Source organism: Symphalangus syndactylus, chromosome 13 (assembly GCF_028878055.3).
Source record: "Symphalangus syndactylus isolate Jambi chromosome 13, NHGRI_mSymSyn1-v2.1_pri, whole genome shotgun sequence".
Lineage (NCBI taxonomy): Eukaryota > Metazoa > Chordata > Mammalia > Primates > Hylobatidae > Symphalangus > Symphalangus syndactylus.
In genome coordinates, this window is record NC_072435.2 from 34,483,841 (window position 1) to 34,510,317 (window position 26,477).

Sequence of the window (26,477 nt, forward strand, 5' to 3'; positions counted from 1 at the left end):
ACATGGTGAAACCCCGTCTGTACTAAAAATACAAAAAAAAAAATTAGCCGGGCGTGGTGGTGGGCGCCTGTAGTCCCAGCTTCTCAGGAGGCTGAGGCAGGAGAATGGCGTGAACCCGGGAGGTGGAGCTTGCAGTGAGCCAAGATTGCGTCACTGCACCCCAGCCTGAGCAACACAGCGAGACTGTCTCAAAAAAATAAAAATAATAAAAAATAATAAATAATAAAGTGAGTTTGTTATTCTTCACCTGCTTTCACATTTCATCTGAATCAAATATATTCCTTGAGGAAGAAGGTTGTTTTGATTAAATCCCCTTGGCTGGGCGCAGTGGCTCACGCCTGTAATCCCCAGCACTTTGGGAGGCCGAGGTGGGTGGATCATCTGAGGTCATGAGTTCGAGACTAGCTTGACCAACATGGTGAAACTCTGTCTCTACTAAAAATACAAAAAAATTAGCTGGGCGTGGTGGGGGGGTGCCTATAATCTGTCTACTCGGGAGGCTGAGGCAGGAGAATCGCTGGAACCCAGGAGGCGGAGGTTGCAGTGAGCCGAGATCGCGCCATTGAACTCTAGGCTGGGTAACAAGAGCAAAGCTCTGTCTCAAAAAAACATCCCTTTTGTCTTCTTTTCACCTCTTCTCTTGGGGAGGAAGATGAGTAGATTCAGAGTGAAGCGTGGTAGGGTCTAAGGTCTCTCATGTGTTATGGTGTCTTTTTTAGTGCTGATGGTGGTAAATGACAGGACAGAGAGTTGAAGAAGAGAGTCAGTACAGAGCTTCACAGACCTTCCCAGATGTTGTTTCACTGTGCAGCCCTCACACACACGCCTCCGACACCTGAAGGACTTGAAGGATGGGGGCGCTTGTGTGGTCTAGAACTTTCTCAAACTTCTGGAAGCCATTGATGGGGTTTGCAGAAATTACAAAACCCCATTGATGAATTAGTAAGATTCAGCTATACCAAGCCCATGAAGCTCTAATTTCAGTCTGGCGGTTCTACATTATATCAGCTAATCATGTTTCCCTCCCTACCCTGCTTTTCTTTTTTACTTAGTTCAGTTGAGAGCTGTGTTTTTAGTGCTACATTTCATGCCTTTTCTTCCTTTCCTATTCCTTTAGCTGGACTCTTCTAAGCTGGTAGTTGAGTTCATTTGACTTTCTTGTTAATAGATTTGAGAGATGCTTTCCAAACAACCTTTCAGTTTCTAAGTCTTGAGAATATCATTTACTGTGCAAGCATGGTTTGCGTTGTCACTGGGTCAGTTATAACACCTTTTCTGCTTGTTTTAGGATCCTGATGGTGAACATGCCAGGAGAGCAATGCAAAAGGTGATGGCTACGACTGGTGGGATGGGTATGGGACCAGGTGGCCCAGGAATGATTACTATCCCACCCAGTATCCTAAATAATCCCAACATCCCAAATGAGATTATCCATGCATTACAGGCTGGAAGACTTGGAAGCACAGTATTTGTAGCAAATGTAAGTAAACAGAACCATCGTCTAAAGTAGAAAATCAGAACTTTATGAAATGACCTTGTCAATATGTTATAAAAGTAATTCTCACATTTGAGAAGAAAAATGTAAAGAAGGGTTGTGTTCTTGATTTCTTTAAAAATCAGCCTTATAGGTGGGCTTTGTCTGTATTGCTAAGTCACAAGCTTGACCGTGGTCTCATTGGGGCTGTGATTCCTGAGTTTTGCAGGTGTTTCCACAAGCAGTAACCGAGTCTGCATTCTCCGTCGGTTTATTTTGTGCAGTTTTGGTGCAGAGTAAGACTGTACGAGCAGAAGTGCACTGACACCTTCCTCTTGTTGTGTCTGGGGTGAATGATAATACCTCTGCCATCTGCAAGGGGAAATATTTTTAGAAGAAAGTAGGTTGGGTGGGATGGGGTGTGGTAAAGCTTATCAGGGAAACAATTTTTAAAAAATGTTCAGAAAATGAGTTATTAATTTGAAGTATGAGGTGAGTTAAGTTTCTGAGAAAAGAGACAGTATGTTTACTGTAAGTACAGTTTATTTACAGCGAAGGCCAGGCTTTATAATCCTATTTTAAAATTTCCTGGCTGGGTGCAGTGGCTCACGCCTGTAATCCCAGCACTTTGGGAGGCCGAGGTGGGCGAATCACAAGGTTAGGAGTTCGAGACGAGCCTAGCCAACATGGTGAAACCCTGTCTCTACTAAAAATACAAAAAATTAGCTGGGTGTAGTGGCAGGCGCCTGTAGTCCCAGCTACTTGGGAGGCTGAGGCAGGAGACTCGCTTGAACCCAGGTGGTGGAGATTGCAGCGAGCTGAGATTGTGCCACTGGACTCCAGCCTGGGCGACAGAGTGAGACTCTGTCTCAAAAATAAATAAATTAAATAAATATAAAATAAAATAAAATTTCCATTGCAGTTGATTAGTTTTTGTGACATTATTTCCTAATACTTCTTTCCAACCAAAGCATGTTTCATTCACGTAGTAAAAATGTTGTGTTTCTTAAAATGTTTACATTGAGGTTTTTACCCCGTTCTCTCTCGATTAGCTGGATTATAAAGTTGGCTGGAAGAAACTGAAGGAAGTATTTAGTATGGCTGGTGTGGTGGTCCGAGCAGACATTCTTGAAGATAAAGATGGAAAAAGTCGTGGAATAGGCACTGTTACTTTTGAACAGTCCATTGAAGCTGTGCAAGCTATATGTATCCTTCTGCAGGAATTCAACTTGTGAACAGTTTGACCTAAATTGCTGTGTTAGTAATGTAGGTTTGTGTGAGGAAGAGGTGACTGTGTGTATTCATGTTTTTTATGTGACTAGGGGGACTGCATTACTGTGGAATTAAAAGGTTCTCTGGGCCGGACCGGGCATGGTGGCTCACGCCTGTAATCCCAGCACTTTGGGAGGCCGAGGCGGGCAGATCACTTGAGGTCAGTTCGAGACCAGCCTGGCCAACATGGTGAAACCCCGTCTCTATTAAAAAATACAAAAATTAGCAGTGGCGGTCCCAGCTACTTGGGAGGCTGAGGCACAAGAATCGCTTGAACCCGGGAGGTGGAGGTTGCAGTGAGCCGAGATTGTGCCACTGCACACCACCAGCCTGGGTGATAGAGTGAGATTCAGTCTCAAAAAAAAAAAAAAAAAAAAAAAAAAAAAGGTTTTCTGGGGGTGGAGTTGATTCAATACAGTATGGATAGAGGGGATGGTTAGAACATGGGCATACGCCCATGAGTAGTCTTTCTACTGTTTTCAGAAGAGTCTAGGTTTGAAGGAGGAAGCCCAAAGAACGTGCTACTAGAGAGAAACTGGGTTGTTGTTTCATGTGTTGTTTCATGTGTAATACAACCTTATAGGACCTCACTCTCTCCAGTGAGTAGACATCATTTTGGAAGAGGCCACTTCTCCTTGACCCTAGGCTTAGCCTAGAGTTTTTAATCCCATGGAGAGTACCCCACGGGAGCACATTCATGCAACTCAGACAAGACCGTCACTGCGTGTCTTACCCAGAAAACGTGGTCCTTCAGTTTAGATAGTGGTAGTTGCCTGGCCCATTGGCCACATTCAGAGAACCTTGATGCCACTGCTTAAGAGGATGGTTTGGTGAAATTGTAAGGTTGCCAATGAAGCTTCACACCTAAGGAATAAGCGGAAGTTGTCTTGTCTTCCCTGCCAGCTTTATGTATTGTTCCTTTTGTGCTTATTGTTGAAAGCATAATGAAGAATTGAAATTGCTCATAAATTCATCACTTAGAGGGACTGGTAGCAGTTGGAGTATTTTTCTTTCTTTTTGTGTTTCTCTTGTGCACATTGTTAGAATTGCAAGAAATAGCCTTAATTGTAATACCAGCTATGTTCAATGGCCAGCTGCTATTTGATAGACCAATGCACGTCAAGATGGTAAGTCAGTAGGCTCTTTCTCTGTGATATACTCAAGTCTAGCAAAAACATGGAATTAATAAGAGTGTACACATAGCCACTATAAAATATTTATGGATTAGTCTAAGTTAAATAGGGTGCAGTATGTTGAGCAAATTCGTGAGAGAAATAACATTTTGCTGGTCGGGCGTGGTGGTTTACGCCTGTAATCCCAGCACTTTGGGAGGCTGAGGCTGGCAGATCATGAGGTCAGGAGTTTGACACCAGCCTGACCAACATGGTGGAACTCCGTCTCTACTAAAAATACAAAAATTAGCCAGACATGGTGGCATGCGCTGTAGTCCAGCTACTTGGGAGGCTGAGGCAGGAGAATCACTTGAACCTGGGAGGTGGAGGTTGCAGTGAGCCGAGATCGTGCCACTGCACTCCAGCCTGGGCAACAGAGTGAGACGCCGTCTCAAAAACAAAAAACAAACAAACAAAAAAAAAACAGAAAAAAAAAAACCATTTTGCTCATGGCAGCTCTTGACTGCATTAGATATTTTTCCTTTTGCACAGTTGACTGTTCATGGCACATTCAAGAAGTCACCTGGGTATCCTGGTTGAGCAAGTGATCCGTTTCAAAAGAATGGTTATATATGTGGGGTTCCAGTTTTTCAAAGTATTACAGTATAATGTTTGGTTAGCATCAAATTTGTTGTGAACATAATTAAGTCGTTGATTCAGACAGCTTTTAAAGGTCTGTTGGAGCATTTCAATCTTAATAAACATTTGCTCTGCTGTGGCTGTGCCAAAGATGATAATTACTACAGGCATGACTGGAACATGCTGTGGGCAATCTAGTCGGGACTCAAATTCAGGAAAAAGATAAAAGAAACTATAAAGCAATTTTTTCATTACTCTAAATAGAGTAGTTAAGTTTTTTGAATAGATGGTAGATTCACGTGACTCAAAAGTCAAAAAGCATGAAAAGATAGTGCGAAGATAGTGTTAGTCCTACTTGGACTTCTTGCCCAGGTCCCCATCATCCCCCACGATAATATCCATGTGTCTTTTGATCTTTCCCCTTGACATAAATAGGAAGCACGCTCCACATGCCTTTCTACCCTTGCGTATTACTCCATGGCGTGGATAATGTGTTTAGCCGGTCCTCTCTTGATGTGGGGGGGCATTTCAGTCTTTTGCTATTGCAAACACTGCTGCTCTGGATACTGAGATTTATTCGTTTTCTTTCTCTTTCAGGATGAGAGGGCCTTACCAAAAGGAGATTTCTTCCCTCCTGAGCGTCCACAACAACTTCCCCGTAAGTGTTTCAGTGATTAGGGCTGAGAGTTTGAATTTGAGTTATACTAATAAACAGAAAATTACCTTACAGTTTCACTTGAACCTGTGCCAGGTTAGCCCTCAGTTCTCTTGGCCAGTTCTTTTCTATAGATTTTTCAGGGTGAGAAATGAGCAGAGATTCACAACTTGAGGATATTGTTAGGATTACCTTGTGGTAATCCTGGGATTGTAATACCAGGATGTAGAGGATGTTGTTAAGCATTTTGAAAGTGTCCTGGGGAAGGAAGAATCAGAACCTGTGAAGGGAATGAAAACCAGGCTGCACTCTAACTCAGAAGATATTGGTTAGTCCCATGTGGGCTAGCAGTGCACACTAGACATCTACACAGAAATTCGTACACAGATGTTTGCAGCAGGATGAAAGACACATGCTGCAGTGTGGATGAACCTTGATTTCATCTACAGGAAATGCTCCGCATAGATAAATACATAAAGGCAGAAAGTAGATTAGTGGTTGCCTGTGGCCGGGAAGGAGTAAGTAGGGATGGGACTGCTAATAAGGTTGGATTTCTTTTTTGGGTGATGAAAATTTTGTGGAATTAAATGGTAGTGATAGTTGCATATCTCTGAATATACTAAAAACCACTGAATACTTTGAGTTTTATGGTATGTGAAGTGTCTTGAACAAATAATGTGTATGCAGAGGGGAAAGGCATCGGCTATGTGTGGCACCCAGGTGAAAATCTGTTTTGTGACAGGGAAGGCTAGTTGATGCGCCAGCACATAGGTAGAAGTGGCAAATATTAGTGCAGAGTTGTAGATAAGCCAGAGGTTGGAAGCAAGAACCTGAGTGCAGACAGCGGTGGGATGACTCAGGGAATCACTGGCACAGGTAAAGCTCTCCTGGAGAAGGAAGATGGGTGACGGTGAGAGGCCTGTGTGTGCTGTGCTGGGGTGGCCTCCACCAGGTGGGTTGAGGGGGCCTGGTCTGGAGCAGCAGCTTAAGCTCAGGGCCCTACTCACTTACTGAGTTGGATGGGAGCCCAGGCCAGAGCACCTTTGCAGCGTAGCATTAAGGCAGCATGACAGATGTATCTTGAAGGGAAATCTGGCTTCAAGAGAAGGCTCATCTGTTGAAAGGCAACATTAGTTAGAGAAGGATTGCATTTCCTGGAAGTAACATACTCATTTCCCAAATAAGTTGTCAGTGTGCTCACCTGAGCAGTGGTCACCCTGGACCATGGCGATGGCTCCTGTTGACTCTTGTGCTGGAGCAGGAGGAGGAGCACATTGCTCCAGGGAGCCTGTTATCCATGGCTCTTGGTCTCCCAGCCATTTCAGAGGCTTGACTTCAAAGCCTTCAGTGCTTTGGGGAGTAAGTAACCTTAGTGATCTCTTGCTGCTGTTGCTATGCAATTAAAGATGGAATGTTCATCAGATTAAACGCCTGGGAAGTGGTGGCAGGTTTTATTTACTTTTTAGATGAATTTTGTTTTCTTTCTTTCCTTTCTTTCCTTCCTTCCTTTCTTTCTTCCTTTTTCTTTCTTTCTTTTTGATGGAGTCTCGCTCTGTCGCCCAGGCTGGAGTGCAGTGGCGCAGTCTGGGCTCGCCGCAACCTCCATTTCCTGGGTTCTGGTGATTCTCCTGTCAGCCTCCCGAGTAGCTGCGATTACAGGCACGCGCCACCACGCCAGGCTACTTTTTGTATTTTTAGTAGAGATGGGGTTTCGCCGTGTTGGCCAGGATGGTCTCGAACTCCTGACCTCAGGTGATCCACCAGCCTTGGCCTCCCAAAGTGCTGGGGTTTCAGGCGTGAACCACTGCGCCTGGCCTTGTTAACGATTTGTAAAACCTTACCTGGTTGTAGTTTAAGCCTCAGATGGTGGTTACCCCAGATATTGCAAGTGTCGGCTCTTTTGACTGTTTCCAGAGGCCAGCCTGTATTTCTGTGTCCCTGTTTGTATTGGTAGGGCATGGAGTTGAGTGTGGGCTGGGTATCCAGTTGTGGGTTAGGAAGCTTTGGATGAAGGAAGGTAGGTTCTTTGAATACATACATTAGCTTCATTGTTACTAAAACCACCCAGATTCAGAGAGTAGTGTACACCCAGGATGTTGATTGGCTGGTTTGTAACGTGTTTTTTCATGAGAAACGTCCTTTGGGCTACTAGGGATTGGGCACATTTGTGCTGCTTGCCACCTGATGTCTTGAGTCACCTTTTTTGATCAGACAGTTCTCAGTCCATGGGTTAGCGAAACAGATAGGCTTTCAAGAATCTTAGTGTGGGGGCTGTTAACTTTCCTGTGTTGGTTTTCAGCCGCCTTTGTTGTATACACACATATCCCAAACGCCAGAACAAGGCTCTGTTTCCAAGTGTGCTGATGTTGAATTTTGCATTGGGCCCTGGGGTCACTGGTGGGTGGGGGTGGGTAGGCTGAAATGGATAGTTGCAACTCACTAAATACTCTTTTCCCTTGAGGATCAAGGTTTGCTAAATTGGGGAAAACTAAGCTTCTTTCTCTTTTCCTTCCAGATGGCCTTGGTGGTATTGGCATGGGGTTAGGACCAGGAGGGCAACCCATTGATGCCAATCACCTGAATAAAGGCATCGGAATGGGAAACATAGGTCCCGCAGGTGAGAATGACAGTGCACCTTGCTTGGTGGTTTGGGGAAGTGAAAATTATTAATTATTGGGGCAACTGGACTTTGAGTAGTTTAAATTGAATAAATATTTAACTGGGACAAAATTCCCTCCTTATTCATCTCTGCCTCATTTTGAATAAAGGCAGTATTTTGTATTTTTATCAAGTTGAGTCCTTTTTTAAAAAGTCATTATGCTTTTTCATTGTAACCTCACAACAACCTTCTAAGCTGAAGTAGTTGTGCCATTTGATAAGAGGAGGCAAGCCAGAGAGTTGATCTTGCTCAAGGTCACACTGTCAGTTAGTGACAGGCTGCAGGTCTCCTGACCACGGGACCATAGCACTGCTGCAGTACCCTGAAAAGTGTCTTACCAAGACCCCTTTGGGCCCTCCTGGTATTTGCACAGCTGCTGCTAGAGAGCTAGGGGCATTGATAGATGCAAAAAAGGTGGAGAGGCCAGGGGCGGTGGCTCACGCCTGTAATCCCAGCACTTGGGAGGCCAAGATAGGCGGATCACAGGGTCAGGAGTTTGAGACCATCCTGGCCAACATGGTGAAACTCCGTCTCTACTAAAAATACAAAAATTAGCCGGGCATGGTGGCGCATGCCTGTAATCCCAGCTACTTGGGAGGCTGAGGCAGGAGAATTGCTTGAACCCGGGAGGCGGAGGTTGCAGTGAGCCGAGATCGCGCCATTGCACTCCAGCCTGGGCGACAGAAAAGATGGAGAGGGCCTCACTCTGTGACAACGTGGCCGTCACAGGAAGCATGTGGACAGTGTTGTCTTTAAGAAGGCAGGGATCCCAGCACTTTGGGAGGCCGAGGTGGGCAGATCACCCGAGGTCAGGAATTTGAGACCAGCTTGGCCCACATGGCAAAACTCCGTCTCTACTAAAAATACAAAAATTAGCCAGGCGTAGTGGCGTGTGCCTGTAATCCCAGCTACTCGGGAGGCTGAGGCAAGAGAATCACTTGAACTCGGGAGGTGGAGGTTGTTGCAATGAGCAGAGATCACATGACTGTACTTCAGCCTGGCAACAGAGCAAGACTCCGTCTCAAAAAAAAAAAAAAAAAAAAAAAAACTGCAGGAAAGCTTTGATGTGTAGAACAAACTTAGGCTTTGGCTTTGCTGTTTAGCATTTTCATTTCTGTGTAATGATGTATTTTGATTCTATTAAGGAATATTTCATTTTTATGACCTCAGGCTTTGGTCTTTGTTGGAATCCTTTGAAATTGGAATATGGAAGCCCCTCTGTCCCACCATTGTCAGTGTTGCATATCCCTAGACTCTCTTCCAGAGTCACCCTGGGGCTGACTTAAGTTCTGGGCCACAACTTCAAATGGCTCTTAACATTTCACCCCGACCCAAAACACACACCCTGTGTCTGACACCTAAACAGAAAGACTGGGGGTTGGGGAGGAAGTCTTGGTGTTTTTAGGGACTGGTTTTTATTTTGAAGATTTTACCTTTAACAGGGATCGATCGATTGATTGATTGAGATGGAATTTTGCTCTTGTTGCCCAGGCTGGAGTGCAATGGCTCAATCTCGGCTTACTGCAACCTCTGCCTCCCGGGTTCAAGCGATTCTCCCGCTTCAGCCTCCCAAGTAGCTGGGATTACAGGCATGTGCCACCACACCCAGCTAATTTTTTGTATTTAGTAGAGACAGGGTTTCACCATGTTGGTCAGGCCGGGCTAGAGCTACTTGGGAGGCTGAAGCAAGAGGATCACTTGAGCCTGGGATGTTGAGGCTGCAGGGAGCTGTGACCATGCCACTGCATTCCAGCCTCAGTGACAGAAGGAGACCCTGTCTTAAAACAACAACAAAAAAACCAAAAATACCCTTCCCAACTGGGTCATTAAACTATGTAGATCCCTCAGAAAAAAATTAGCCAGGCGTGGTGGCAGGCGCCTGTAATCTCAGCTTAGTCGGGAGGCTGAGGCTGGAGAATTACTTGAACCCGGGAGGTGGAGGTTTCAGTGAGCCAAGATTGTGCCATTGCATTCCAGCCTGGGTGACAGAGCAATACTGTATCTTTAAAATAAATAAATAAATAAATAAATAATTTAGCTATGTGATATTTGACAGTTGAAATGGTAAGGGCTTTTTTTCTTGCTAATTAAAATATATAAAATATACTTGTCATCAGGGATTTTCTTTTGAGTTCATTTGCTGGTTTGGAATTATGCTTTTTAAGTTCAAACGTTATTTACTGCTTTGACATAATTTAGTTTGCATTGACTTTTTCTTTTTAAGGAATGGGAATGGAAGGCATAGGATTTGGAATAAATAAAATGGGAGGTAAGAAATTTAAAATGAAGTACAAGCATAATCACTTTTAGGCATAGTTTCCTCTTTCCTCTTTTCTTTCTTGTTTAAACCCTGCATGAAATTCTCTTTGGTTTCAGTTTGAGTCTAGAAATGACTTCCTCCTGCCTGTCCATCCTTCCAGCGGGTGTCTTGGCTTTTGGTTCTGGCTGTCTCACTAACTAGCTCTGTGACCTTGGGCGGACCACTCCATCTCTGTGCCTCTTTTTGCTTGTCTATTCATTCAGGGGGTTGGATCAGACCAGCTTTTTGAAGATGGGTGATTTTTAAACAAGGGTGCTAGCATTTTTTTGTTTTTCAAAAGCCCTTAAACTTGGTAAGTTCTTGGCAGAAGATACTCCAGTTGAAACATGTCATAGAATTTTTCTTTCCCTGCTCAGTCTAAGTAGTCTTGTTGGATGATGCTGAAATGTGAACCTGTCTTGCAGGAATGGAGGGGCCCTTTGGTGGTGGTATGGAAAACATGGGTCGATTTGGATCTGGGATGAACATGGGCAGGATAAATGGTAAGCATCGTGTTTTCTTCCTGCTTTCACCCACCCTTTGTCGGCTGTTGCCTCTCAGGTGACTTTTAGGCTGCAGGCCCACTGAATAAGTGATTTCTCACTTCTGCCTTTCAGCCGAATCAAATGTCTTTTGAATTGCCTTAAATATTTCAAAAACTAGACATAATAGTAGACTTACTTCACTTGATCGCTAGTCTTTTAAGATGTCCTGTGTTCCCAGGCTCTGCAGTAATTTTCGAGTACTATGTTAAAAAGCATGTACACGTTCATGGTTATGGTCTCCGAGTACGAGGGATTCTTTAAAGTTTGTGATCAAGTTTGTCTGTCTCTGGGAGTGCTGGAAGGGGTAGTTCTTGATCATCTGCCCCAGCTGCAAGTTGTCTATAGAGGCGTTAATAAAAAATCACAGGCTTTTTTAATTTAGCATTTACATAATGCAAATTCTGGTTTAGTATAATTCAAATCCTCCACCAACTTTTTTTTTTTTTTTTGAGACAGGGTCTCACTCTGTCGCCCAGGCTGGAGTGCAATGGTGCGATCTTGGCTTACTGCAACCTCTGCCTCCCAGGTTCAAGTGATTCTCCTGCCCCAGCCTCCTGAGTAGCTAGGATTACAGGTGTGTGCCACCATGCCTGGCTAATTTTTATATGTTTAGTAGAGACGGAGTTTCACCATGTTGGCCAGGCTGGCCTTGAACTCCTGACTTCAGGTGATCCACCCGCCTCAGCCTCCCAAAGTGCTGGGATTCCAGGCATGAGCCACCATGCTTGGCCCCCCGCCCCCAACTTTTTAACAGAAATATGATGATAATATAATAACATTGTAGTATTTCATTTAGTCCTTGTGAGAACCACATATGTGCATACTGCTATCCCCGTTTCACCCAAAACTGAGGCACAGAGAGTGACATGCCTAGGTCAAGTGACTGGTAAACGGTGGTGCCTGCATGTGAACCCAGGCTGTCTGGCTCCAGAGCCTGGCACTTCATCACGTGCGAATCCTGCCTTTTAGAAGTGCCTCCAGCACAGCACTTGGCCCAGGGCACCAGCGGGGCTGTAGAGTGTGCATGAGAAATTGGAAATCTTCCTTTTTGAAATCCTCGATGTGTTGGTGACTCTTTGACCTTCCCCTTCACTGCAGGAAAGCTGCTGCTTTTTTACACAGAAACTTTCTTGGAATGGGAAGTCATTAGGGATTTGGGTATAAACCTTCCTTTGCAGGTCTGTCATAACAGAAGATGTGAAAATGGTACAAGGACAGACATCACTGTCAGGCTTGAAAGGCGGCTATCCCTGGTGATCAGGCCCTTCTTCCGGTGCACAGGGAGCAGTGGGGCATGATGTGTGTTGCCCTCTTCATGGGTGCCTTGTTCTAGAAGCTGGTAAAAGGATGTAGGAAAATTGTCACCATTAGTAATAAAGCAACAAAGGTCTGTGTTTCCAGTGTACATTCAAGCTTGCCTGTAACTTGTGTGTGCATGGGATTTTAATTTTTAAAAAAAGTTTCAGAAATCTGGCTTGGTAAAATGTTACTCAGAGCAAATTAGTCTGGGTGTGCTGGCTCACGCCTGTAATCCCAACGCTTTGGGAGGCCGGGGTAAGAGGATTGCTTGAGCTCAGGAGTTCAAGATCAGCCTAGGCAACATGGCGAAACCCCATCTCTCTTTTTTTTTTTCTTTTTTTTTTTTTTTTATAAAGAACACATTAATCATTAGAAAGGGAATTTGAGTTGTTGCTGTGAGGAGCAGAGTGGTGCAGTTTAGAAGTAGATGGAAACCAGGATGGGTTGGCCTGGGAGCTGTGCTGAGCTGTGTGACACAGTCGGTGGTGAACTGGCAGGTGTAGTCTCGCAGTCAGGATTCAGAGCCTGGGTAGGCGGTGGCAAAGGATTCCAAGTGCCGATTCTCTGGAGAACCACAAATGGAGTGTGTGTTCCTAGACTGTTCTTAGATGTTCTGAGATATGGCACTCGGAGTGCATCACACTGGAGGAGGAATTGAAGCAGACGTTTGGGTTTAGTGAAATGTTAGTTCATGACGAGAGTGTAGTCATTATGGTCATGGGTGCTCCCATCAGACTGCTGGTCATGCAGGTTCCCAGGGACCACACTCAGCATGAGTCAAATCTTGATAGAGTGGCTATAAAAATGTAAATCAGAAGATCGTTAAATGTCGGCCAGACGCGGTGGCTCACGCCTGTAATCCCAGCACTTTGAGATTAACGTTAAAAAAAAAAGATTATTAAATGTCAAAAACTTGACTGTTGTGAGGCAGCGTTTGACAGTGAAAATGCTACCCTTTGTGGGTGTAAATTGGAGTTCACAGTGCTCCCTGAGCTCTGGGGCCCTGTTGACAGCCAGCAAGATGAGTTGTGAGGCCCTTGCCAACATGCTGATGCCAGCCTGTGGCATACTTGTCTGGAGTGGGGTGCTGCCTTCTTGCAGACAGGTGGCAGGATTGAAGGAGAGCAGCAGAGCTCCATGAGGATGCTGCTGCGGGGCTGCAGGGTTCTGTCCTTGCCTCCGCCCCAGACCCCACCCTGCCACCCCCACCCCCCCACCCCCCCCCTCGCCACTGAGTCCTGGGCTCTGCTATCCAGCAGATAGCACCCATGAGGAGCATGCTGAACCATGAGGTCACTTGGGTTAATTCAAACTAGGAATGTTAAGCCCACCATTAGCAGCCAGTCTTTGTTAACTCATAATGTGCTCCTGCTGCCACATCTCTAATGGAATTGCTTATTTTATTGAAAGATAGGGATTCTGGCTGTATAATGCAAGGTGTTCATTACATCGCACCTGTCTTATCTGACATTTCTAAGGAGTGAGATTAATAATAACTAGATTCTTCAAGGCCCTCTCAGCATGGGAGGGAGAGATTCTTCAAGGACCTCGCAGCATGAAAAGTGTGATCCCCATTTCAGCCTGCATGAGATGGACGCACAAGGAAAGAAGTGGCCAGCGGTAGGAATCATGAAAGGCTTCTCAAGCAAGTGACCACTGTGGTGGGCCTTTCACTACAGAAGCTAGGACCTTTGTTTTAAAAGACATTGTAAGGCTGGGTGTAGTGGCTCACACCTGTTATCCCAGCACTTTGGGAGGCTGAGGCAGGAGGATCAGTTGAGCTCAGGAGTTCAAGATCAGCCAGGGCAACATAGTGAGACCTCCTTTCTACAAAAAATAAACAAAATTAGCCGGGCATGGTGCCATACACCTGTCCTAGCTGCCTGGGAAACTGAGGTGGGAGGATGACTTGAGCCCAGGAGGTCGAGGCTGCAGTGAAGCATGATCATGCCACTGCATTCCAGCTTGGGAGCTTGGGTTGACATAGTGAGACCCTGTCTCAAAAAAAAAAAAAAAAAAAAAAAAAGAACCTTACAAAATATGAGAAAGTTATGACCCAAACCCCATTATGTAGATGCAGCCACCGCAGTCGTCAGCAGAGAAATATTTCTGTGCAGACATACTTCTCGCCGTGCACACTCACTTCTGTGTTAGGGCACAGGCTTCTGTATTAGATGATGGGCTTTTGCACTGGATTTGAGTCCCAGCCTTTGCCTCACCTCTCACCAGCATGTGACCTTGGTCAAGTTACTAAATTGTGTGAGCCTCAGTTTCTTTGTAAAGTGGTAGTGGTGGTGGAGGGTAACAGGCGTGCGTAGCATGGTTGTGAAGAGTTGATGGAATTATACACAAAGCCTTTGGGGTAGGGCATGTGTTGAGTGCCCGGTAGATGGTACCTTCTGCAGCCTAAGTTTGATTTAGCTGCACGGCAGGGGACCTCTTGGTTACTGTGGTAGTGAGTGCTTGGTGTACCCAGTATGTGTGGTTTGTGTGGCTGTAAGTTGTTCATTGGTACTTGATGGACTAACGTTAGGTAGGTTGTTCAGGGATTCAGTTGTAGTGACTTTGTTTTTTAGGGAATAAAGAGTGAATAATGGTTTCCTGCAGAAGAGTTAAACATGCTGACTTGGTGGTGGCTGTCGTGTGTATAGATTTTGTTTTGTTTTTGATGTTTCAAACACAGTGGTATTCCTGGAAAGGCCTAGGGTGATTTTTCCACAGAGATGGAGCGTGGCATGGGTGGAGGACTTGAAAGAGACTTTGCCAGGAAGGAGATGGGGATATCTCGAAGCTTTGGAGAGCCTCTTGGCAGAGGAATGGGTAAGAAGGCCCTGTGGGCCTCAGTGGCTGGTGTCCGCCCTCTGGGGTGCAGGCTGCCAGGGCTCACCTGATGTCCCTGCTCTCTTAGAGTCAGCTGTTTTTTCTTAAGCTTTTAAAAAAGATGTTGTTTTAGCGCCGGGCGCAGTGGCTCACGCTTGTAATCCCAGCACTTTGGGAGGCCGAGGCGGGCGGATCCCGAGGTCAGGAGATCAAGACCACGGTGAAACCCCGTCTCTACTAAAAATACAAAAAATTAGCCGGGCGTGGTGGCGGGCGTCTGTAGTCCCAGCTACTCGGAGAGGCTGAGGCAGGAGAATGGCGTGAACCCGGGAGGCGGAGCTTGCAGTGAGCCGAGATTGCGCCACTGCACCCCAGCCTGGGTGACAGAGCGAGACTCCATCTCAAAAAAAAAAAAAAAAAAAAGATGTTTCAGACCTAGGTAAAAACTTTAGATGTTTTAGTGTTTTATTGCTATATCAGTAGCATTATTTATCTTTAAGTCTTTTCAGATGGCTTTTTAAAAAATTGGCATAAGGCTTGTGCAGGCTGTGGGAATGGAAAGTGCTGCGTATACTTGACTCTCTGGCCCCCTAGGCCTGGAGAGTGTTTCATGACCCTCTGGCTCCCTAGGCCTGGAGCGTGTTTCAAGGCCCTGCTAATTGGGGCAGGAGTTTCCTTACCCCAGGGTGCTGTGGTGTCCAGTCCAGTTAGCAGGATGGAGTGAGTCATGCACTTGCTGATGCCTTTGAAAGAGGCATCTAGACCGACTAGAGAGGTTTTCTTTTTTTTTTTTTTTTTTTTTTTTTTTTTTTTTTTGAGACGGAGTCTCGCTCTGTCGCCCAGGCTGGAGTGCAGTGGCGCAATCTTGGCTCACTGCAAGCTCCACCTCCCGGGTTCACGCCATTCTCCTGCCTCAGCCTCTCCGAGTAGCTGGGACTACAGGCGCCCGCCACCACGCCCGGCTAATTTTTTGTATTTTTAGTAGAGACGGGGTTTCACCGTGGTCTCTATCTCCTGACCTCGTGATCCGCCCGCCTTGTCCTCCCAAAGTGCTGGGATTACAAGCGTGAGCCACCGCACCCGGCCGAGAGGTTTTCTAAAGTTGGAAGGTCTTGAGTATTTAGGCCTATCTGTATGCAGAGAAATTATTTTTTCAGTTTTGGTTAGGTGACAGCGATTTCCTCCTCTTTTTTCTTTCTTTCTTTTTTTTTTTCGAGACGGAGTCTCGCTTTGTTGCCCAGGCTGGAGTGCAGTGGTGCGATCTCAGCTCACTGCAGCCTCCACCTCCCAGTTGCAAGTGGTTCTCCTGCTTCAGCCTCTTGAGTAGCTGGGACTGCAGGGGCGCGCCACCACACCCAGCTAATTTTCTTGTATTTTTAATGAGATAGGGTTTCACTGTGTTGGCCAGGCTGGTCTTGAGTCCTGACCTCAAGTGATCCACCTGCCTCTAAAGTGCTAGAATTACAGGTGTGAGCCATCATGCCAGGTCTGTTGATGTCCATTTTATATTAGCTGTATTCTTCAAATTTATGAAAGCCCTAGAAAGGTAGTCATGAGATTCGTCCTTCAGCTCATCAGAGGGGCAAGATTCTTTTTTAAGACAGTCTTGCCCTGTCATCTGGGCTGGAGTGCAGTGGGCACTATCTCACTGTAGCAGGCTGAAGCAATCCTCCTACCTCAGCCTCTGAGTGGCTAGGAACACAGGCACATGCCACCATGCCCAGCTAATTTTTTGATTTTTTTGTAGAGACAGGGTCTCTGTATGTTGCCCAGGCTTGTCACAAATTGCTGGGCTCAAGTGATCCTCCCGCCTTGGCCTCCCAAGGTGCTGGGGTTATAGGCAACAACAGCCACTATGCCTGGCCAGTGGTGTATTTAAAAAAAAAAAAAAAATTTTTTTTTTTTTTTTTTTTTGCAACAGAGTCTCACTCTGTCGCCCAGGCTGGAGCGCAGTGGCGCGATCTTGGCTCACTGCAAGCTCCGCCCCTCCAGGTTTAAGCTATTCTCTGCCTCAGCCTCCGGAGTAGCTGGGATTACAGGCGTGTGCCACCACGCCCAGCTAATTTTTTGTATTTTTAGTAGAGACGGGGTTTCACCATCTTGGCCAGGCTGGTCTTGAACTCCTGACCACGTGATCCCCACGCCTCGGCACCCCAAAGTGCTGGGATTACAGGCGTGAGCCACCGCGCCTGGCCAAAAAAATATTTTAAAACTTACTGGCCGGGCACGGTGGCGCATGCCTGTATTCCCAGCACTTTGGGAGGCCGAGTCTGGTGAATCACGAGGTTAGGAGTTCAAGACCAGCCTGTCCAAGGTGGTGAAACCCCGTCTCTACTAAAAATACAAAAAATAGCCGGGCATGGTGGCGGGTGCGTGTAATCCCAGCTACTCGGGAGGCTGAGTCAGAGAATTGCTTGAACCTGGGAGGCGGAGGTTGCAGTGAGCCGAGGTCACGCCACTGCACTCCAGCCTGGGTGACAGAGTGAGACTCCATCTCAAAAAAAACAAACAAAAAAAACACATTAAAACTTACTGTCATTTGCCTGCAAATACTAATTTGTGGATAGCTATGGCAAGAATAGATGGCATGTGGCCAGGCAGGTGGATCACAAGGTTAGGAGTTCGAGACCAGCCTGGCCAACATGGTGAAACCCCGTCTCTACTACAAACACAAAAAATTTAGCTGAGTGTGGTGGTGCGTGCTGTAATCCCAGCTGTTCAGGAGGCTGAGGCAGAATTGCTTGAACCTGGGAGGTAGAGCTTGTAGTGAGCTGAGATCGCACCACTGCACTCTAGCCTGGGCGACAGAGTGAGACTCTGTCTCTAAATTAAAAAAAAAAAAAAAAAAGGCATCTTTACTTCTGTAGGAACTTTTTCTTGCCAAGAGCCTTCAGCTCCTTGCCACTATGCGGCACCTCTCGCCTAATTCCGCTTTCTGGAGTGGCACATGAGTGGTACACAGAGAGGTGGATGTGGGCTTCTTGCCTGTGAGGTCACTTCACGTGGTCACAGGAAACTGTTCCTGTCCTGACTGGCAGGGTGCCACCCCTCCTGCTGCAGTTACACCTTCTTTCTGATTGGGACTGCGATCTCTTTGTCCCGGAATTCCCTGCTGCCGCCGTGATCAGACCTACATGAGTAAAGTGATCTCGTCAGGTTCTGAGTGGTTGAGTTGGTTTTTCAAGATGCAATTCTTGACCTCTTTCCCGTGTCCTTTGCCATGAGAGGTGAATCATTGTGGTGTTCCTTTCCATAATGCTTTCCTACTTGGTGCCCCTTCCTGTGCCTAGGCAGTAGATCTTTGTGCTCCTTTGTGCAAACAGCTGTACTTGCTGCTTCAAAAATTTGGATAGGCCTGTGGTCTTTGACCTTCAAGGATGAGGTGTAGCTGAGGCGATACTAAGGGTGGGTGGCTTGGGACAGCGCCAGAGGTCTGTGCATCCAAGTGGCCTAGTGAGGACTCTGGTGGAGACATGGGTTGCCAGATGCTGCTCTAGGTGCTGCTGCTCAGGGCATCGGCTCTGCTAGAGGGCCCAGCGGGCTTGGCACAGGCAGCAGGTGTGTGCAGATAGAGCGGCTGGCGGCGTCAGGTGCACAGGTTGGAGGTGCAGGTCTCTGTGAGGCAGGGGAGGAGCATGGGCAGAACAGGCTCCAGTTGTGGTCAGTGTGGGGAGGCCTGTGAATGCTGATGGGAGAATTCCACCATTCTCTTCAAATCAGTGGCATGTTGGTTGAAAGCTTTTGCAGGTGTCTTGCAGGTGTGTTAGTTGAAAGCTTGATCTAGTTCAGGGGTGTGCACGGGAGAATATAGTCATGGGTTCTCAGTTGGTTTCTGTTTGGGTCAGTAAAGCCCCTTCCTCATCCCTCTTTTCCACTTATTACTAGAGACAGAAACTTAAAAACCATGGTTTCAGGCTGCCAAAAAGCCCAAAACAGAACAAAGCGAAGTAAGACGTGTGTTGGACAAGCTTGGTCTGGAAAGCCAGCCTCAGCTCAGTCATGCTGGGCAGGATCGCAGCCGTTCCGGGAGAATGAGCTGTACCTGCTAGTAGACTGAAGTCTGTGTCTCTTGGTGAACTTTCCCACCTCGTCCCACGGCAGTTAGTTGGGATATAAGAAGCAACTGTGTGGGGGGCAGGTGCTTTTTTTGTTGTTGTTTGGTGTTTTTTTTTGTTTTTTGTTTTTGTTTTTTTTCTTTGAGACAGAGTCTCACTCTGTTGCCCAGGCTGGAGTGCAGTGGCACGATCTCGGCTCACTGCAACCTCAGCCTCCTGGGTTCAAGCGATTCTCCCACCTCAGCCTCCTAAATAGCTGGGATTACAGGCACCCGCCATCATACCCGGCTAATTTTTGTATTTTTAGTAGAGACTGGGTTTCACCATGTTGGCCAGGCTGATCCTGACCTCAGGTGATCCACCCGCCTCGGCCTCCCAAAGTGCTGGGATTACAGGCATGAGCCACTGCGCGGCCGGGGGACAGGTTTTAATGGCTTTGTGGCCATGGTCATAAAGTGAAATGTGCCTCATGGCTTAATGTCCAAGTTGCTGAGCATATACTTTGAGACCAGAGCGGGTGGGTACAAGTGTCTTCTACATAGCAAAAGATGGACCAGAAGCTTGGAAACATAACGCTGTGATAGCATCAGATAAACCTTAAGGAGGTGTGGGTGAGCCGTGGGCAAGTGAGCAGCAGCATTGTGTTTGGGATACTTGGCGGGGGTTGCATTTAGGTATTTTCCTGAAACCTTATCTGTTGCGTAGTCACAGCACACCCAGTTCATTTCAGGCAGGGCTGGCATGCTCAAGGATTTCCACGCAGAGCTCATTTGTTAGCGTTGAGGCTGTCCGTGGAGCTGCAGCTTTAATTTGCTCTATGATGATGACAGGTGCCTCTGGGTGGATAAATGTGGGCTCCAAGTGGGTGATGCTGGGCGGTCTTCTGAACAAGAAGTTGGCTGGGGTGGGGGTGGGGGTTTAGTTTCCAGCTCAGGTGAGGCAAGGAAGCCTCAGTCCTGAGAACCTGGACCAGCTTTAGAAAACTGCCGCTGAGCAAGACCCGATGGCTCCCTTCTTGCTCTGGCTCTCAGTTCATGAATGCACACGGCTCCTATCTCTGCTGGGTGCATTTGCAGGTGACCCCGCATGCTGGGCCTCAGACTCTGGAGCTACGTGGGGTCTTGGCATCGTGACCCAGCATCAAGGACTCTCCTAGTTCTATGTAAAATGATCTTGTCTGTGCGTGTGTTTCTCAAACCCCTTTCCCTTTATCTTGTCATTTTTATTAGTAGTATTTGGAATCTGTAATGAGCACGTTTCTATTGCTATAGAGAAATTTGGCTAATTTTTTTTCTTCCTGATTTCCTTAGAAATCCTAAGTAATGCACTGAAGAGAGGAGAGATCATTGCAAAGCAGGGAGGAGGTAGGAACCGCTTAGTTTGATGTTTTGTTTTTTTTAGAACAGGCTGTTATCGCTGGGGACCATAGAGCTTAGTGGTGAGAAGTGTGGGCTCTGACACGGACTGCCTGGGGTGGGAGCAGCTCTGCCTTTTTCCAGCTGTGTGACGTTTGGCAAGTCACTGAACCTCACTGTTTCTCATAGCACTCATTTGTAAAATGGGGGTGTAATAGTACCTGCCTCAGGGATGCTGTGGAGAGTGGATGCATGTGAAAGAGTGCTTCCGCACGTGCTGTGCACAGGTCGGCCATCCTCATTGTTAGAGTACCTCTCATTTGGGGGGTTTGTTTTCCACGTTATAAATTCCTAAAAGTAAATATATTTTCCTTAGACTTGATGAGAAGACTGAAAGTACACCACCCAACATGTAATAAATGCTTGTAAAATAGATACATGTACTCAATAGGAAAATATGAAGAAAGTATGGTCTGAAGCCCTATCGTCCAGTGATGAGTGCTGGAAACATTTTGTTCTGAATCTTTCATTCATACACAGTTTTATGGATACTGAGAACAAAAATGTACTTTTTGAGTATTTTTGGAGACAGTCTCGCTCTGTCGCCCAGGCTGGAGTGCCGTGGCACAGTCTCAGCTCACTGCAGCCTTGACTGCCCAGGCCTAAGCGATTCTCCCACCTTAGCCTCCCAAGTAGCTGGAACTATAGGCGTGTGCTGCCTGGCTTGGCTAATTTTTTGTAGAGATGGCATTTTGACACGTTACCCAGGCTTATCTCAAACTCCTGGCCTCAAGTGACCTGCACGCCTCCAGAGTGCTGGGATGACAGATGTGAGCCACCACACCTGGCCCAAATGTACTTTTTCAGCCTGATTTTCCCTCTGAGTGTCTTGGCATCTCACCTCCTGACTTCTATGTTGGGCTGGCTCTGGAGCTCCACACCAGCACCATTTCCTCCCAGTTTTTTGCTTCTGTTGGCATTGGGAGTTGCCCTGCCTCATTTCTTTTCTTTCTTCTTTTCTTTTTTTTTTTTTTTTGAGAGATGGAGTCTCACTTTGTTGCCCAGGCTAGAGTGCAGTGGCACGATCTCGGCTCACTGCAACCTCCATCTCTTGGGTTCAAGCGATTCTCCTGCCTCAGCCTCCCAAGTAGCTGGGACTACAGGCGCACGCCACCATGCCCGGCTAATTTTTGTAATTTTAGTAGAGATGGAGTTTCACCATGTTGGCCAGGCTGGTCTCAAACTCCTGACCTTGTTCCGCCTGCCTCGGCCTCCCAAAGTACTGGGATTACAGGCGTGAGCCACCACACCCAGCCGCCCCACCTCATTTCTGATGCCTTTGGGCAAAGTGCCCATTTTCGCTAGGTTCCTTATACTGTGGGGAAGTTCTGAGACATCTCCCCTCTGAAAGTCACACATTCTTAAAGTTGGGCCTGCTTTTTGCTGCTCACTGTGCTGCTGTGCAGCTAAGGAAGTAGGCACGGAGCAGCAGAGAGACTTGGCCGTGGTCAGTTATAGAGCCAGTTAGAGAAACTGCCGAGTTTCCTCTTGAATTGGTATCTTTGACTAGGCTGCTTGGGTCAGTCACAGGCTGGCTCTGGGCTGATGGCCACTCTCAGAGGCAAGCGACAGGGTTTTGGGGAGGAGCCCCAAGCTCGGCACATGGAAAGGGGTGGCCTTGCTGATGGAGCCAGACCCTTGCTTTCCGGAGTTGCAAGCACCACAGGTGGGGGCGTCCCTTTGTTCTGCTGACTGACCCCCAGCCGCTACCAGAGCCCACTCTGCAGTGCCATCAACATCTTTCCAAAGCCAGCAAGTCATCTGGTTTCCCTGACAATAAGGCCCCCAAAAGTGGCCACCTGTGTGCGTTTGTACACAGAGGATCTCTCGGTGTGTTTTTTTGACCTCTGCTTGATGGTGTGTGGTGTGGCCAAAAATCCTTTCTCTGTGCCCTGGGAGCGCTGAGGAAATGCAGCCAGAGTGGCCCCCAGCAGAACATCCTAGAGGGACAGGCTGGGAGGGGAAGGTGGGAGTGACTCTGACTTGTCTCCACATAACTCCTGTTCATTACCCTGGGTGGCCCTCTGAGTGGGGGGTGTCCATGCCTCCCCCTGGAGTATTTCTCAGTGTCTGCTGATGGAGAAACCTCAGAGGTCTCAGGAATTGAAATCCATGGTTAACAAAGCTTGTCACAGACAGTAGCACCTCACAGACACACATACAGGGGTGTTCTTTAGAAGTTGTGTTATGGAAATCTCAGCTATGGCATAGAGCAGAGAGAATGCTGGGAGGCCCCCGTGTGCCCACCACCCAGCTGTAGCTGTTGTCAACATTTGAGGGGTGTCTTAATTGTAAATTATGGTGGGGCTTTACCCCTGATCCATGCTCATGAGCTGAAGTGGTCTGGCGTGTTGTGCACACGCACACTCAAGTTCTTGACACCCACCTGTGTTTTGTGTCCCTGTTTCAGGTGGAGGTGGAGGAAGCGTCCCTGGGATTGAGAGGATGGGTCCTGGCATTGACCGCCTCGGGGGTGCCGGCATGGAGCGCATGGGCGCAGGCCTGGGCCACGGCATGGATCGTGTTGGCTCCGAGATCGAGCGCATGGGCCTGGTCATGGACCGCATGGGCTCCGTGGAGCGCATGGGCTCCGGCATTGAGCGCATGGGCCCGCTAGGCCTCGACCACATGGCCTCCAGCATTGAGCGCATGGGCCAGACCATGGAGCGCATCGGCTCTGGTGTGGAGCGCATGGGTGCCGGCATGGGCTTCGGCCTTGAGCGCATGGCCGCTCCCATCGACCGTGTGGGCCAGACCATTGAGCGCATGGGCTCTGGCGTGGAGCGCATGGGCCCTGCCATCGAGCGCATGGGCCTGAGCATGGAGCGCATGGTGCCCGCAGGTATGGGGGCTGGCCTGGAGCGCATGGGCCCCGTGATGGATCGCATGGCCACCGGCCTGGAGCGCATGGGCGCCAACAACCTGGAGCGGATGGGCCTGGAGCGCATGGGCGCCAACAGCCTCGAGCGCATGGGCCTGGAGCGCATGGGTGCCAACAGCCTCGAGCGCATGGGCCCCGCCATGGGCCCGGCCCTGGGTGCTGGCATTGAGCGCATGGGCCTGGCCATGGGTGGCGGTGGCGGTGCCAGCTTTGACCGTGCCATTGAGATGGAGCGTGGCAACTTTGGAGGAAGCTTCGCAGGTTCCTTTGGTGGAGCTGGAGGCCACGCTCCTGGGGTGGCCAGGAAGGCCTGCCAGATATTTGTGAGAAATGTAAGTGGCTCTTGGGGAACTTCTTGGTGGTGGTGAGCATGAGGGGACAGGGGAGGCAAAGATGAGCAGGATGAGGTCAGAGGTGGCACCCTTTAAAGGGGACCACACCTCCTTGCCCCTGTCCCAAACGTTTTATGCTAGTGGGACAAGTAAGGAATGTGAGAACTGTGGGTTCTGAAAGAGCCTGGGCTTCTTTCTCCACTGTGCTAGAATGTGGAGCAGACTCTAAGCTCAGGGACTCCAGTTTCTGATTGCTTGGCTTAAAGAGGCACTGTGTCTTGCACGATGATCCAGGGAAAGAAGTGGCTGTAACGGAATTATTTTCCCCAGCTCAGCCACGCTTAGCCACTATTTAGTGACTGTGGGCTGCGCACCGCAGGCCCGAATGTCCCATCCCACACGGTGCTCCCACAGGCAGAGCCCCAGGGAGGGAGCTGGCTGTGCTGCTTCACAGCCTTGTCCCACATGGATCTATTAGTTCCCTGCTGATCGCCTCAGTCTGAAGGGCAGCCAGCTTCTCGGCATAGTAAGAAATCTAGTGTGGCCCTCAGAGCCAGCTGCAAAGCATGCTTTAGGATTTGGTTTCATCACACATCAGTCTCCCTTTTCTTCTCCCCCCTCAGCTCCCATTTGATTTCACATGGAAGATGCTAAAGGACAAATTCAACGAGTGCGGTAAGTGTTGGGAACGGCTTTCTAGGTGCTTCCCTCATGCTTGGTGGTGGTGACGCAGCCGAGTCAGCAGCAAAGCCTCCCTCCCAGCCCCCTCCATCGGCTCCGGACCTATGGCCTTGCCATGTTCTGCCCACGCCAATGCTCAGGCAGGTTGTTGAGTGTCCTGTGATGTGTCACATGTTTTCAACTGTGTTCCCATTTCATCCTTATTTCCTTTTTTCTTCCTTTTTGAGGCTTTTGAAACAAGGTAGTAGTGTCCCCATTTCACAGATGGGTCAGGGAGAGTCTTCCTTCTGAGGTCGCCCGGCTTCTAGGTGACAAGGCTAAACAAATACGTCCCAGACGACGTCGCTTTCCCCTCAGCACAGCTGGTGTGGGGCCTCAGAACACTTTGCCCAGCAGGTGCCATGGGGAGGCGCTACAGGCTCTGGGCACACAGCAGCTCCTGTGAGGGTGAGGCTAAGGCCTTGTGGTTTCCTGGCACATCGGGCAACTCTTCTGGAGGGCTCCCTCTGTGGCTGAAAGCAAGTTGTCTTCCGTCCCTGCCCTCCAGGGTGAGCCTGCACCCCTCATGCACCACCTCTGTTCTTTTTAGCTAGAGGGGCCTGAGCTAGAGTGCTGGGCAGCTGCTTCCGCACTGTCCTCCCGCTTCCTGTTTCAGCAGTGGCTCTGATTTCACCACCATTGCTGCTTCTCCATGGTTCTTGGGGCAAGCCGTTGAGTCATGATCTGCCTCTTTGCCCCATTCTTCACCTCTTTCCCCACTCCTGAGTTTCCATGTTGTAGCTAGATATTCTGAAAAGGCCAGTGGGATCACAGCACCCCCAACCCCCACTTTTGCAATGCCTGGAGGGGCCCTGTGCCTTCAAGAGGAAGTCCAGACTCAAGCCCCTTGAAGACCTGGTCCCATCCTCCTCCATCTCCCTCCTGTCCCAGAACCTGAGCGGCAAGTGCTGCACGTGTCCCGCAATGCTCTCGTGTGAGCCATTACTGGCAAGTCTTCTTTCTGGTGCATTTCTGTGTAAACTCACTCAACTTGCCCCTGAGGACCCCTCCACCCTACCTGCCGTGGGCCCTCTCTTAGGCACTGAGTTCCTGCGTCTGGCATTGTGGCCCTAGCACCTTTGGTACTCCTGGAGTAGAGCCTTTGTCCTCTAGGGCTCTGTCCACAGCATTGACGCATATCTGGATGCTTAACGGGTGCTCAAATGAATAAGTGAAACCTGCTGGCTTTCATTTGGACAATACAGACGTGTCCATTGGATTGCGGATGGCTCTGTAACCAGGGGCGGTGGCATATCAAAAATGAAGACTTGGTAAAATGTATAGCCAACTTTCTGCCTATAAAGCTGGCTTTACACGGTGCCTTCTTTTTTGAGCTTTCTGAAGCGTAAAGGCATGCACTGAATCCGCCAGGAAGGTTTTTCATGGGGCAGGAGCAGGCTCTGTTAGCAGAAGAATGGCAGTGTGGCCAAGGGGGCCGTAGTCATTGGTTCTCGCCATTGTATTCTGAGCCTTTGTGCTTCAGGCGTCAGGGCCTCTCCTTTTTGACTCTATCCACCAAAATCTAACAAAATGGAGACTGAGTGTGGTCTCTTCTTCCCTCCCTGTCCCAGGCCACGTGCTGTACGCCGACATCAAGATGGAGAACGGGAAGTCCAAGGGGTGTGGTGTGGTTAAGTTCGAGTCGCCAGAGGTGGCTGAGAGAGCCTGCCGGATGATGAACGGCATGAAGCTCAGTGGCCGAGAGATTGACGTTAGAATTGATAGAAACGCTTAAGCAGTTGCCTTTTTTAAACATCGATACGAGACCTCTGAATTTGTATTTTTTCTTGTTAACCATTTTAATTTGTTGGCTGGATGTATAAAGATGTTTAAAAAATTCAGTTGCTTTTTGGGGTAATTTGAATTACTTTTTTAATGACTGGGGTTCCATTTGACTGTTTGCATTGAGATTGCAATGTGCGCAATTTTTTTTGTAGTTGTGGCATCTTGTTGACATCGAATATGACTTTGATAATAAATACCGGTTCCTGAAAATGGCCTGCTTGTGTGTGCTGTGTGGGCAACCACCCGAGGTGTGGGGAGCTGGGGTCACTCGAGCTTCCAGTCCAAGGAGCAGGGATCTCATCCCCTCTCTTGTTTGTCTGAGGCCCCAGGGGTGGGTGCCTGCCCACAGATGGGAGACTCTTCCCTGGAAACTGCCTTCCTGTGTGTAATCCCCAGGCTGATAATGGAGCGTCTGGCTGTTTAGAGCCTTTTGAGGCCAGGCGCGGTGGTTCGTGCCTGTAATCCAGCTACTCAGGAGGCTGAGGCAGGAGAATGGCTTGAACCCAGGAGGGAGG

General features: G+C 48.1%; 1 protein-coding gene across 5 annotated transcripts in view; it reads left to right on the forward strand.

Annotated features, from left to right (window-relative positions):
- HNRNPM (heterogeneous nuclear ribonucleoprotein M) overlaps positions 1-26,172 on the forward strand; it is a 44,941-nt gene extending 18,769 nt beyond the window's left edge. For 2 of the 5 annotated variants that reach the window (XM_055237511.2, XM_055237512.1), the window contains 12 exons: positions 1,289-1,327; positions 1,445-1,480; positions 2,527-2,680; positions 3,824-3,873; positions 5,095-5,155; positions 7,668-7,769; positions 10,036-10,080; positions 10,536-10,613; positions 20,140-20,193; positions 22,655-23,457; positions 24,081-24,132; positions 25,749-26,172. In XM_055237511.2, coding sequence (XP_055093486.1) covers positions 1,289-1,327; positions 1,445-1,480; positions 2,527-2,680; positions 3,824-3,873; positions 5,095-5,155; positions 7,668-7,769; positions 10,036-10,080; positions 10,536-10,613; positions 20,140-20,193; positions 22,655-23,457; positions 24,081-24,132; positions 25,749-25,912 — 1,638 coding nt within the window. In that variant the 3' untranslated portion in view covers positions 25,913-26,172. Of the gene's footprint in view, positions 1-1,288; positions 1,481-2,526; positions 2,681-3,823; positions 3,874-5,094; positions 5,156-7,667; positions 7,770-10,035; positions 10,081-10,535; positions 10,614-20,139; positions 20,194-22,654; positions 23,458-24,080; positions 24,133-25,748 lie in introns of all 5 variants that reach the window. The other 3 variants (XM_055237510.2, XM_055237513.2, XM_063615013.1) reach the window with 2 other exon arrangements.
- The last annotated feature ends 305 nt before the right edge of the window (positions 26,173-26,477 follow it).